The sequence below is a fragment of the Pan troglodytes genome, chromosome 19 (genome assembly GCF_028858775.2).
Source record: "Pan troglodytes isolate AG18354 chromosome 19, NHGRI_mPanTro3-v2.0_pri, whole genome shotgun sequence".
Lineage (NCBI taxonomy): Eukaryota > Metazoa > Chordata > Mammalia > Primates > Hominidae > Pan > Pan troglodytes.
In genome coordinates, this window is record NC_072417.2 from 26,731,997 (window position 1) to 26,745,556 (window position 13,560).

At 46.9% G+C, this 13,560-nt stretch overlaps 1 protein-coding gene and 1 long non-coding RNA gene across 2 annotated transcripts; one reads left to right on the forward strand and one right to left on the reverse strand.

Annotated features, from left to right (window-relative positions):
* Window positions 1-320: 320 nt before the first annotated feature.
* On the reverse strand, window positions 321-10,546 carry LOC104002832 (uncharacterized). Its single transcript, XR_675250.2, has 3 exons — window positions 10,392-10,546; window positions 2,589-4,486; window positions 321-490 (listed from the first exon to the last, which is right to left on the reverse strand). It is a non-coding gene; the product is annotated as an uncharacterized LOC104002832 (long non-coding RNA).
* On the forward strand, window positions 1,096-6,633 carry KRT41 (keratin 41). The gene is given in 7 exon segments (NM_001009079.1): window positions 1,096-1,559; window positions 2,968-3,050; window positions 4,118-4,274; window positions 4,576-4,737; window positions 4,813-4,938; window positions 5,292-5,512; window positions 6,279-6,633. Coding segments are annotated over 7 exon segments (1,293 nt in total). The 5' UTR covers window positions 1,096-1,130; the 3' UTR covers window positions 6,394-6,633.
* Window positions 10,547-13,560: the final 3,014 nt, after the last annotated feature.

The following is a 13,560-nucleotide window of genomic DNA, read 5'->3' on the forward strand; positions in this document are numbered from 1 at the left end:
CAAGGAGTATTAAAAACTGTGTTAGTTTTCAAACACCAAGATTAATTTTGAACTTAGGTTTCATTTTCAGTTTTCTAATAATTTGTGTAAAGGAGCTTTCCACCTTTTTTCTGCTACTTTCCTTCAAAAGGAAGCTGGCTATTTATTTTTCCTTATACTTGAAAGTCGTCTTCCAGGGCAGATCCCTACCTTTCACTCACCTTTGCCTCAAGACCATGGTCCTGGTATTTAAGACTTTTCACAACCTGGACTCAATGCAACTTTCCGGGGCTTGGGGATAATGTCTCCATTATAAATACCAACACAACTAGACTATTTTCCATTTTCCAAATGTTTGATTGTGTTTATTTTGTTCTCTATGAGAGAAGCTCATTCCCCAACCCTTTATAAAAAATATCATTCAAAACATATTTGGAAAATCCCCTACTCCATGAAGTCTTTTTCCGGTCTCTCAGTGAGCTCTCTTCCACCTCGAAATCTTTGCAGCTCTCTTTTTTAAAAAAAATACTTCCTTTTACTGTCTTCATAATATCAAGATCATTTACTTTCTTATCTTTCTTATTAAAATCTAAAATCTCCTTCTTACAAGACAGCCTAGATGTGCGTTTGTTCCGCACTGGGCACTCTACAAATATCTATCAAAACAAACAAATCATGATTTTTCCCTTTCTTCAATGTGCCTGATTGACTAATATTTTAGGTTTTGCTGCATTGGGAACATTCAGAGGTAGGAAAAGAATGTGGGAGTGAGAGAGACTTGCAGGACATTTTAGGAGCCTTTAGTTCTTGATTATTTCATAGACATAAGCTGACAGAAGGGGAAAGATTTCACAGCCACAGAAAGTGGGCTGCTTGAAGAAGACCTTGTTTTCTCTGTTTTCCAGGACCCTGCAGTGATGGGAAGAAAGAGGTTAGGGCCTCTTTCATGAGCTCATTAACTCTTTATAGGAAACAAAAACCACTGACTAATAGAGTGATTGTATAACAATTGACATAAATATTAATGAGGAAAATGCCAGTTTTCTTGCACCAACACCCACTAAGGCTTATATAAGGTCTACAGGAGAAGGAAGATTTTGGTGTCAAGCAGATCCAACTGTGGGCAAAGCAGGATCTTGCCTTTTAGCACCATGACTTCTGACCATTGCAGTTCCCTCCTCAGCGGGCAGGTTTCAGAGGCCAACGCTGCCTCTCTGTGCCTCTTGGCTAATGTGGCACATGCCAATCGAGTCCGTGTGGGGTCGACTCCCCTGGGCCGCCTCAGCCTCTGTCTGCCCCCAACCTGCCACACCACTTGTCCCTTGCCAGGGACCTGCCACATTCCTGGCAACATCGGAATCTGTGGGGCCTACCGCGAAAACACCCTGAACGGCCACGAGAAGGAGACCATGCAGTTCCTAAACGACCGCCTGGCCAACTACCTGGAGAAGGTGCGCCAGCTGGAGTGGGACAATGCAGAACTGGAGACCAAACTCCATGAGAGGAGCAAGTGCCACGAGTCCAGCGTGTGCCCAAACTACCAGTCCTACTTCTGCACCATCCAGGAGCTCCAGCAGAAGGTGAGGTTTGCGGTGCACCAGATCAGGGGTCAGGAATCTGCTTACTGCCTGTCGGCCAAATCCGGCCCACCACCTGCTTTTGCAAATAAAGTTTTATTGGTTCATGGCCATGCTCATGCATTTGTATGTTGTCTGCAGCTGCTTTTGTACTACAGTGGCAGAGTTCAGTCATTGTAATGGAGACTGTAGGGTCTGCAAAGCCTAAAGTATTTACTATCTGACCCTTTACAAAAAAAGATTACTGACCCTGGGGCAGCAGTGGATTTTTTTTTTCTTTTAATGTGGGAAGAGAATCTCTTGAGTGAAGGTGAATGGGAATTTGTAAAGGATGAGATGTAGAATTTATCACTCTAGGATTCTGAGTTCATGCTTACTTAACTTCAGCACATAAAATTCCTAAATCGTAGTCACAAAAATCATGCTATTTTCATGAAAACCATGCAAAAACCGTGCTGAGTTTATGAAAGTTGCAGTATACTGAAACTTCTGGTGCAGTAAACAGGGCAAAAGGAATATTTCCTAACATCCTTGCCAAGGCAGTGTCTATCCACACAACAGCATCAACCTCTTATGCATATCTATTGTCACCTTTGATTATCCAGTTAAAGCTTCTGAAGAGCCTACATCTTAGTTTTGGAGACAAGAAGACAAGGAATGTCAAAATAGGGGTTACAGAAACCTGGCTAGATTCAGAGAAGACCTGTGGGGAGGTTGGACAACCAGAGGAAAGATCTTCTTTAGAACAGATCCTACTTTATCTAAAACATTCATAGCCAGTCCTCTGTTCTGTGGCCTAGATTTTTTTTTTTTTTTTTTGAGACAAAGTCTCGCTCTGTCACCCAGGCTGGAGTGCAGTGGTGCAATCTCAGCTCACTGCAAACTCTGCCTCCCAGGTTCAAGTGATTCTCATGTCTCAGCTTCCTGAGTAGCTGGGATTACAAGTGTGCGCCACCACTCCTAGCTAACTTTTATATTTTTAGTAGAGACGGTGTTTCACCATGTTGCCCAGGCTGGTCTTGAACTCCTGACCTCAGGTGATCCATCTGCCTTGGTCTCCCAAAGTGCTGGGATTACAGGCATGAGCCACTGCGTCCGGCCAGATCTTCTTATTTATATTGGGCTAAGCATCATATCTGGCAAAATGAAAGCAAGTCTTTGTTATATGTTCAGTTTGCTACTGTCTTCCATCTCCTGGTTCCTTTGACTCTATGTCTTCATCCTTTTCCAAGAAGTCTCTTGCACATCTTCCTTCCCACACCACAAAAGCATCTGTTGCATGTTTGGGAGTTTGTGTTGTCCAGGTGGATGCTGTAGGTTCAACTTCAGCCAATAAAACTTCCTCTCACCTGAGGCTATAGGTGTCTCTGGGATCAGTAAGACACTTACTGAGCCTACTTTCTTACCCCAGATTCTGTGCACCAAATCGGAGAACAATAGGCTGGTTGTGCAAATAGACAATGCCAAATTGGCTGCAGATGACTTCAGGACCAAGTGAGTTGGGGTTGGACAGGGATGGGAAGGAGCCAAGTGAGAGTTGGGGTTGGATGGGGATGGGACAATGCCAAGTTGGCTGCTTCTGTCTCATGTGGCATCGGATGTCATTGACCCAGACCCCAACCCAGTATTTATAGCAGAAGAGAACAAAGGGCATTAAGCTCAAGATCCTGAAAAACTATCCGCTCTCCAGTGGTTTAGCATTAACAGTTTACAACATGTGCTAGAATGCATCATCCACCTGGTAAGCAACTTGTGAAGCAGGCGGGCAGGGATAGAATCTCCTCCACAGGTGGGGACCCTGAGGCTTGGGGTGCTGGTGTGACTTGCCAGAAGCCATGTGGGTACTGAGTGGCAGAGCTGGGACTTGGCCTTAAATTTTGTACCAAATTTTCCTTTCTTGAAGCAATTTCCTGTGAAACTGTTGCCTTAATAAGGATATGTTTCTGTGCTGCAGCTTGATTAATTTGTGAGTGCTGATAATTCATAGCAGAAATCATGCTCCATAGCCTAAGATGAAAACATGTGGAAGTCAAAGGGTTGACACCACCTGAGGAGGGTCTACCCTGGGTGCTGGAAGGGACATTGTGTTTTATCATCTTTCTTCAGGGCACTGTGCAAGTCTCACTCTTCTAGAGCTAAAGAAAGCCATTTCCTTCCTCTCATGCTGGCAATGTGGCTTTTACTCTAATAGGGAATCCAGGGTCCCTTTGGGTATGGGGCTTGTAGAGAGGGGCCTGCAGTGATTGCACTGTGTTGCAAATGCCTGGTTACTTTGCCACCTCCCTTTTGGGCCATTGTGTGTAAAGGCAGGTGCTGGCTGTGTGTCCATCACAGTATCCTCAGTACCAGCTGCTCCCCTTGGTTCATCTCAGGTGCTTAGTATTGACTGAGTGGGGAACATCCTGTTGCTTCCTGGGCTTTGAGCACACTACACAGGATAAGCCAACTCACAATTAGATGGCAAAGGGCAGGCCAGTGGACTTACAGCTGCGAGCTGGGAGTCATGTCCTGGTGCCCCTTCCTGCCCTCTAACTGTCACTCCTGCACTTTCCCTGTTACAGGTACGAGACAGAGCGCTCGCTGCACCAGCTGGTGGAGGCTGACATCTGTGGCCTGCGCAGGGTGCTGGACAACCTCACCCTCACCAAGTGTGACCTGGAGGCCCAGCTGGAGTCCCTGAAGGAGGAGCTGCTTTGCCTCAAGAAGAACCATGAGCAGGTGTGTGACCCTTGGTGTGATGCATTGAGACTTTCTGGAGGTGAATTCAGGCTCATCTGGGGGGAAAAAACGGAGGCTTCCTTCTGCTTGGGATTGAAGCTTTGCAGGTGAGCTCTGGCTTTTGGTGGGAGATTCCTTCTCATCCACAGCTTCTGGAAGCTGCTAGGCTGGTGCAGGCAGCGGTTTATCTTCAGAGGAGCACAGGGAAATTACTGGGGAGGATGGAAAGTGGGAGTTGAGAGTTTGGGTGAAGGGCAGTTGGGGGCCCTGCAGGCGGGTCATACTCCTCTGATGCCTACAGGAAGCCCACACTCTAAGGGGTCAGCTGGGAGACAAGCTTCGGATAGAGCTGGACATTGAGCCCACCACTGATGTGAGTAGGGTTCTGGGGGAGACGCGAGGCCAGTACGAGGCCATGGTGGAGACCAATCGCCAGGATGTGGAGCAGTGGTTCCAAGCCCAGGTGAGGGGGACTGCTAAGCAGCGGGGATTGGCCTCCATCTGGGCAGGTAGGTGACCATGTTTCTCTATGCTCCAGTCTGAAGGCATCAGCCTGCAGGCCATGTCCTGCTCTGAGGAGCTGCAGTGCTGCCAGTCAGAGATCCTGGAGTTGAGACGCTCGGTGAACGCCCTGGAGGTGGAGCTTCAGGCTCAGCACACACTGGTGAGTCCCTCTGCACGCATGGGAGACCCAGCTTGGCTCCCACTACCCATGAGTAGCTCTCTGGGGTCAGTACAGGCCTCGAATACCAACCACGGACTCAGCTTAAACCTTGGTTTCAACTCTTTTGGAAGCACTTCCCTGTAGATGTGGATGCTGAGTGAATCAACATTAACTCAGGTCAGAGGGCTCTGATCTTAAAGGTCTACCATGAAGTGTGTTAGTTATTCTGGCTGAAGACAGCTAAAGGGAGTTAGATTGCTCTCTGGACCTGGCAATGTCTTGGGGTGTCACAATCTTAAGAGGTTGGAGATCCATGATTTTTAACTTGCTTCCTCCTTTCTTTGATATTATAGAAGGACTGTCTACAGAACTCCCTGTGTGAAGCCGAGGACCGCTACGGCACAGAGCTGGCCCAGATGCAGAGCCTCATCAACAATGTGGAGGAACAGCTGTCTGAGATCCGGGCTGACCTGGAGCGGCAGAACCAGGAGTACGAGGTGCTGCTGGATGTGAAGGCACGGCTGGAGAATGAGATTGTCACATACCGGAACCTTCTGGAGAGTGAGGACTGCAAGTACGTACCCTGTTGTTGTCTATGTCAACACCGTGTGCAAAAACAGATAACTTCTCTTGGGAATGACCTAAAAGGAGCTCTGGAGGCCAGGTGGGGGTGGCATTGCAGATCCCATCTTTGGAGCCAAACTTGCTACCACTAGGCCTGGTGAGCTAATGCCTGCCTAGGCGTAGGTGAGGGTGTACAGGAGTTTTCAGGTCATGGCATTTGTTTTCTGACCACGTTGTGCTCCCAGTTGCTGGCTACTCCCATAGAGGGCTAAAATACTGAATGCCCAGCACATTCAGGTTTTGCTAAATTCTCTCCAGAAGAAATATTCCAGTAATGAGTATTCTTTGTGCTCATAGCATTTAAAGTATTGCTAAGGGCATGTGCACTGACTCATTTTAGTTCCACAATAGCCCTGTGAAAAGGGTCAGAGGGCTGATATACCCCTTTAAGCACTAAGGAACACTATGAGGGGCTGTGTTTAAATGGAATCAGTGGCTGACATCTGGGCCATTCTTGTTCCTCTGGCCTTTCTGCCTTTCTCTCTGCTGTGTTCCTTCCATATGGGACGTGACCCTGGCCTGGCACACAGGTACACTGAGTTCTGGCCCCAGCTCCACTGTGGACTATGGGCACGTCATTGCCCCTTTCAGGCTTAGAGGGACCTCTAAGGTCTAAGGTCCTTTTTTGCACTTTAATTCTAAAGTGTCTATAATATACTTTTGTCTTTCACATACTTCTCATGCCAATGTTTCAAACACCCTTTTTCTCTATGCAGATTTCCCTGCAACCCGTGTGCAACCCCAGCCTTCAGCACTCCTAGTCCAGTCCCTGCAGCCTGCGCCCCCTGCTCCCGGGCCACCCATGGGCCCTGCTCGTCAACTGGATACTGACACACTCCTCAGCCCGAGGTGCTGGGAAAGGGGAGGTGTCTTCAGCTTGTTAGGCTTTGCTCTGCAGGCCTGCTACCTGGGCCTTGCCTCCCTGGCCAGCCAGGCAGGAGACTGAAGAGAGACAGTGCCACTCTGTGGATAGGTGTTTGAGTCCAGCAGCTCAGCCCCTATGGCTGGATTTGTTTCTTCCCCTCAAGGTGTCCCAAGTGCTCCATTTTCTCTCTTCTGTTGCCTCCTGATCTCTCTGAGATGGGGCAGGCACTTTTGTTTTTATTTTGCTATTAAACTTCGCTTCTGCAGCAGAATGAGCCCAGTGCAGTCCGGCCTCAGCATCTCCATCCCATGCTGAGAGCCTTGCTGGGAACTCCTTGAGCCACATGCTTCTGTAGACGGGGGTTGTGGCTGGCTCACCAGAGTGGTTCTGGGAGATGGCAAAGCCAGTGAAGGCTAGAGTTAAAAATGGGACTGTGGCAAAGTGGCACAGAGGAGAGATACCCAACCTTGGACCTCACCAAGTGTATTTGGAGACAGATTTACAGATAGAGCTTTTAAAATATAGACGCTAAGTAAAATTTCCCTTTCATCTGGATAAGCCACCTGGTCCTTGTGTAAAGGAAGAGCTCAAATCTGCGGCATCACAGACTGTTGCAAAACTCTGAAAATATTAACTGATGGTAATTGCTATCAGTCTAGAAAGGCCCAAACAACCTGACCCGTCCAAGCTCCCCAGTAAGCTCCACTGGTAAGTCCTGGCAGCTGTCTGGCTTGGAATTTGTAGACAGTAGAACATGAATCAGAAGCCCCAGAACAGGTAACTTAAATTGAGCTTTTAGGATGACATGCCCATTATGAGCAAGGCACTGGCTGGGGCTTCGCCGACCTTGTGTCACAGGGCACCACATCAGCCCTGCAAAGAAGAAGCAGCTGTTATTATTCTCAGTTGGTGACTGAGTCAAGACTTGAAACCTAGTCTCTTTGAACCAGATCCAAAGCCCGTTCTTTGGAAGCTTTGAGGGGGAAACAAATTAAACATGAGAAGGTCTAGGACAGTGGTTCTTAAAAGCGTGGTCCGCCAGCTGGTAGCACTGGCATTACCTGAGAACTTGCTAGACATGCACATTCTTGAGCACCACCCCTGACTTACTGAACCAGCATTCTGCTTTAGCATGACTTGCAGGTGATTCTGATGTTGGTTCAAGTTTGAGAAACACTGGGTTAGGAGGTTTATTTGAGGAATGAGCCCTTGACTAGCTAGACCCTCTACAGAAAGGGCTGGCCTTGCCGTCCTGATATGTCCTCCAGTGAGGAATCCCTCATACCATCAGATCAGGATAGAGCCTTTCTCTTTTACATTGCAAAACTCTGAAAATGTTACATGATAGTTATTTCTATCAGTCTAGAAAGGCCCAAACAAGCTGACCCATCCAACCTCCCCAGTAACCCCCATTGGTGAGTCCTTATGGCAACTGTCTGGCTTGGAATTTGCAGATGGTAGAACATGAATCAAAAGCTCCATATTTTGATAGCCGTGGCTGAGAATCAGCACATCCCTAGAATTCAGCATCACAGCTGGCCAGAGAAGAGAAGCAGTGAGTTCCCTATCCTTGGAGACAAGCAGAGGCTTCAGAATCACTGATGGGGATGTTGAGGGGAACACTTAGGGAACTGATGGGTCTGGTTGAGATGGCTGTAGCCCCCCTAACTCTGTGCGTCCCTGCTTTCTACGTCTTATTGATCAGTGAAACCACAGGCATTGAAGTGGAACCACCAAATCTACTTTAGGAGCTAGTTTTGGTCTTCCCTTTCCCTCTGTGAATTCTCTGAATCACTGTAGTTTGCTGAAAAATTTACAAGTACAGCTGGTTCTGGTTTAATCCAGGTCTTCCTGATACAGCGGTGTGGTGCTTGAGTGACCACAGTCCCGAGCCCCAAGGCTGGAGGGAGCTTAAGTGAGAATCTTGTTGCTCTGCCTCCAACTGCTCTCAAGCCCAGCGTCCTACTTGTTGGTCATTGCTCATGTACATAGGACTGATCTGCTTGAGAGACACTGGGATTTCCAGCATAGGAAGCCCAAGAAGGGTCAGAGGCTGCCACGCCCTCCCCTCCTCTGTTCTTTTTCTCAAGTGGTAAAACTGTTTTGGCACACGTGACACACCCCTTGGGCACCTACCCAAGAGAAGCTCTCAATAATGAAGAGCCATCTCGATTAGTCTTAATTTAGTACCTGACCCAGCTGCCCTCATCTCCTTTGTACTTAAATAGCTCCTTTCATCCAACAAGTTCAAAGCTGTCTAACAAAATAAACCCACTTATTCTTGCACCATGACGGCGTAGGCAAGCATTGTCCTTCCCATTTAAGGGAGAGAGAGAGAAGGTGAGTCATTCAGTGGTTAAGGGATTCTGCTGGTGACATAAAGTGAGTCAGTGGGGCCCCAGGGTGATTGACCTGTGTTTCTTAAGTTCACATCCAGTGCTCTCTCATTTCTAATTAAAAGATTAGCTTTGATGAGACAGTATGTGTGTGTGTGCACGCGCATCTGTGTGTTTGTCATGTGTGAAGAGTTTCCCTGGAAACCACACAGGTCATCATTACCATCACCATCACCAGAATCATCATCATCATCATCAAATCATATAGCTTCACCATCATCATCATTGTCATAGAACCATATATCCATCAAGCTCTTACTATGAGCCAGGCGCTGGTCTAAATTATAGCTACAGTCATATGGGTAAACTCATTTAATCATTACAACAATCCTAGAAAGCCAATGCTATTGTTTTCTCATTTTGCAGACAAGGAGCCAAGACTCAGAGAGGTTAAGTAACATGCCCAAGGTCACACAGCTATTAGGTGGTGAAGCCAGGATTCAGATCCAAGCAGCCTGCCTCCAGCAACTGTGCTCTTAACCACTGTGCTTTACAGAGGCCAAGTCTCAGATTTTGTCAACAGGATGATAGAATCATAATGACCCCATTGTTTTGATTCCTTTCCTTGAAGGAAATGAGTATGTTTATGTTAGAAGAAACGTTTCTGAGAATTTATGCCACAAAGGGTGGTACAAGGAATAAAAGTTCTTTAGTATCTCACAGGATCTTGAAGCTTGAGGACTCTGGCAATTTTAATAAACTAGGAGTTGCCAAAGAAGCTCAACTCACTTCCTGCCATTGTAAAACCACCTTGTCTATTGAGAAAGAGGAGGAGGGAAACAGAATCCCTATAGATGTTCATTGTTTCACCATTTACAAAATACTTGTTAAAGTACTTTGTGTTGTATCCAAATGGAGGCCCCAAACAACCTTGAGAGAGGGGAACAGACATCACAATCCCCATCGTGCAGTGGGAGAAGTACAGGTGTAGGGAGGTGAAATGCCCCCTCTGCACCTCACAGCAGGTGAGGGGCAGCTCCATGCACTCAACCCCAAGTCTTCTCATTTCTTTTTCCCTGCTCTTTCCCTGTTCCCAACTGTGAGGGCCTTGCTGGAGGTACATGTGGATAAAACTTCACGTTCAGACCACTCTGAAATCCTGGATGGATTTTACGGGAAAGGTATCCTAGGGTCTGGGATCTTCCTAGGGGTGACCTTCTCGGTGCTGTCCCCCATCAGCATTTTAGACTCAGCTTCTGGCCTTTGGCCATTGCCTGGAGGCTCCCCCGTTTGATGCTGGTTATTGCATCCAAACCTCCCTTTCCCTTCCTTCCTCCCTGGTTCTTGGATATCCTATACAACCTGCCTCAGTCATTCACATTGGTCTCCAATGCCCTCTGCCCTCAGGAGGTTTCTCTGGTCTCAAGGGGGCACAACTGTGTCCACTCACCAGCAGGACTGCGTGCTCCCTCCGTTTCCCTCCACCAGCCTTATTCCCCTTTCTATTTCCTCTGTCAATTTGCTTGATTTACTGTAGGTGCTTTTCTTTTTCTGCCCACACCACATCCCTGGAATGATTTCCTATGCTGCACCTGGCGAAAGCCTCTTTCATTTGCTTTGAAACTTACCTTGATGCCCATGGATCCTGTGGGGATGCCACAGGGCTGAAGCGATGGGCCATCACCACCGCCTCTCCTGTGGTCTCCAAAGCAACAAGAACCAGATGCCAAAACAATTCATTACCCTGCCTGGCTGAAGACTAGATTATTAAAGGGAACAAGATTCTAATGAGAACAGTTCTCTGAATTCTGCTTATGAGTCACTTAGAGAGCGAAGCACAAACAACTCTTTGGGATCAAGTGCATAACCTGAAATGGCTTCATCCCCTCGCCGTGTGGCTGAAAATCATGAGCTGGATTGGAATGCCCTGAATGCGGTTTGGGTCAGGGGTGGGTGTAGGAAGAAATGGAGTGGGTAGGGGAAGGAGATATTTTTGGGTGAAGGCCCAATCACATTACATTATGCTAGCTGTGGACCTGTCTGCTCAGCAGGACTCAGAGTTCCTGGGTGCAGGGACATGACATACCCCCCCTCCCCACCATGTCCCCTGCCCCTGGGACTGTGCCAAGCACACAGTAGATGTTCAACAAGTGACTAATGCCCATAATGTCACATGAACAGTTTTCTTTTTATTTATTTTTAATTTTTAGATGGGGTCTTGCTGTCGCCCAGGCTGGAGTGCCGAGGTGTGATCATGGCTCACTGTAACCTCAAATTCCTGGGCTCAAGCAATCATCCTGCCTCAGCCTCCAGAGCATCTGGAACTAAAGTGTGCTCCACCAAGCCTGGCTCATTTTTAAATTTTATTTTATTTTTATTTTTTTAGATGGAGTTTCGCTTTTGTTGCCCAGGCTGGAGTGCAATGGCGTGATCTCTACTCACCGCAACCTCCGCCTCCCGGGTTCAAGAGATTTTCCTGCCTCAGCCTCCCAAGTGGCTGGGATTACAGGCATGTGCCACCAGGTCCGGCTCATTTTGAAACTCATTTTTAATTTTTTTTGTAGACATGGGGTCTTGCTATATTGCCCAGGCTAGTCTTGAACTCGTGGGCTCAAGTGATTCTCCCACCTCAGCCTCCCAAAGTGCTGAGATTACAGATGCAAGCCACTGCACCCAGTACCCGTTTTCTATTTACATTGAATACTAACATATTTCTAAATGCCCATCTTACACCTTTTAAATATCTCCTTTCCTTAACTTCTGGCTATTTCTCATACATATTGAGGACCCATCTTGGCCGGAATTGTTCATAAAAAGATATTTTTTTCACCAGAACTATGATTCTTCTGTTTTAGTTTAGTCATATGCTCAGCATAGAGAAGCTCTCTAATCAATGTGTTCTGAATTAAATTGAACTGGATAATGACTGTGCATTTGATAGCCCATTGACTGCTCAATTTCTCCTTGAATAAAAAAAATTTGCAAATATTCCAACTAGGAAACCAAGAGAATACATGAATTCTACCCCTCGCCTGTGTGAGGTCATGGGGATCTTACAACCCTTGGGTCTCATTTTCCCCACTAATTCAAGGAGCAAATTCACTCAAGCCCATTGAGATCTTGAAAACACTGCAAGAAAGAGGCTAGATTCACAAGAGATGGCAGCATTGTGTTTACTCACCACCTAGTCTGTCTGTGGTCCCCATCCTGAATTCTTGTGCCATTTCACATTCTGCAGGGCAACCAGCAGGGAGAAAAAGGAATATCTAGGAGTAACCAGAAGATAACAGGGGTTTCTTGTTCTCTCCTACATCTTCTGTGTGGCTCCCGACTGGTCATGACCTGCAGCCAGTGCAGGACTGACACTTCCTGCTGCATTTCTCCTTTCTTCTCTTCCCACTCCTTATTCCTTCAGGAACAGGCAGTGTCGCTCCTTTTAGACTTTACACTGCCTGTGTGTAGATGGCAGTATATTTCTCAGCCACAAACAAATCTCAAGCTGGATCACAGAGGTGACGCTTTGGTCTGGACACCTTGGAACAATGTCACTTCTTTCAGAGGCCTCAGAAGCTGTAGTCCTGTGTCCATAGATCTTTTATGAGTCAACTCCATTTACGCCTTGCAGGACACTCAGCACGGTGGGCCACTCCTCAGTCTATTGGCTTATTTTGTCTTGGCTTCTTCTCAGCTTTGCATTTTCCAGGTTAGCCCCTTGGAAGCTGGGCTAACTTTGTCTGATTTGCTGCATGATTCTGAGGATTCCTCCCAACTTTTTTCCTTGTCTCTTCTTTTTCTTGTTATCTCTCCTTGTCTCCATCTCTTTCCATTTCTCTGATCTCTCTGCATTGTACAAAAATTCTATGTTTGCTTTCTTGTCAATACAATCCTTGAATCTTCTCATACTTAGAGCCTAAACACTCTTCTTTGACTACAGTCTCCATGAGGCTATGCCAGCCAATCAGTAGATAGGAACCAAGAGCTTGGAGAATACTGCTGGCATTTAGTTTGGGCTTAGGTTAAAGCCTGCCTGACTGGGGAAGAAGAAAGGGCTGAGGAAATAGCTGCTTGCTGGAAAGCCAGCGCTTGGAGCAGGCTGACAAGAGTTAGGAAGCAGAAGGCCTGTGCTGTCATCTACAAGCTAGTGCTCATCAATCAGATGCACGAGCCTTTCCATTCATCCCAAGCCCAGATGAAATGAGACAGAAGCTCCCCACAGACAGCTGCCACCTAGCCTTGCGTTCTTCCTCTGGAGAGTCTCAGGAGTAACAGTCTGTAGACCCACCTATTTCTCCCCCTTTAATTGTCTTGCAAGGAAACAAAAGTATTGATTTTATTATAAGTCTAGATCTTCTTTGTAGTGCTGTGGGGCTTTTCATCTGAATGGCATTATAATAAGCAATGATAATGGTCTTGGAGTGTAGATGAAGGACCTTTTATCTGAGACTCAAGCAGAGTGCAACATGAATACCATCATGAAAGCTCAATGGGAGAAGCACTCCAATAAATTGTCAATAAAACGGCAGCTCTGGCTGGCAGCCAAAGCCACAGTGGAGATGGGGGTGCTGCCTCCTGAGATGCAGGTGGTACCTGACGGTGCCTATAATTATGCAACTTTTATATATTCAGAACTTTGGCTACCTCTTCCTCAGATCTTCTAGTGCCTTCCTTCACCTCCCAAAGCAACCCCAAATGACTCCAGCTTGCCTTGCAAAACCCCCTTGCTCATGCCGTGCTCAGCATTTTCTTTCCTGGTGCCCAGGTCCTTGGATTTAATTTCACAGCCACAGAGACCTCCTT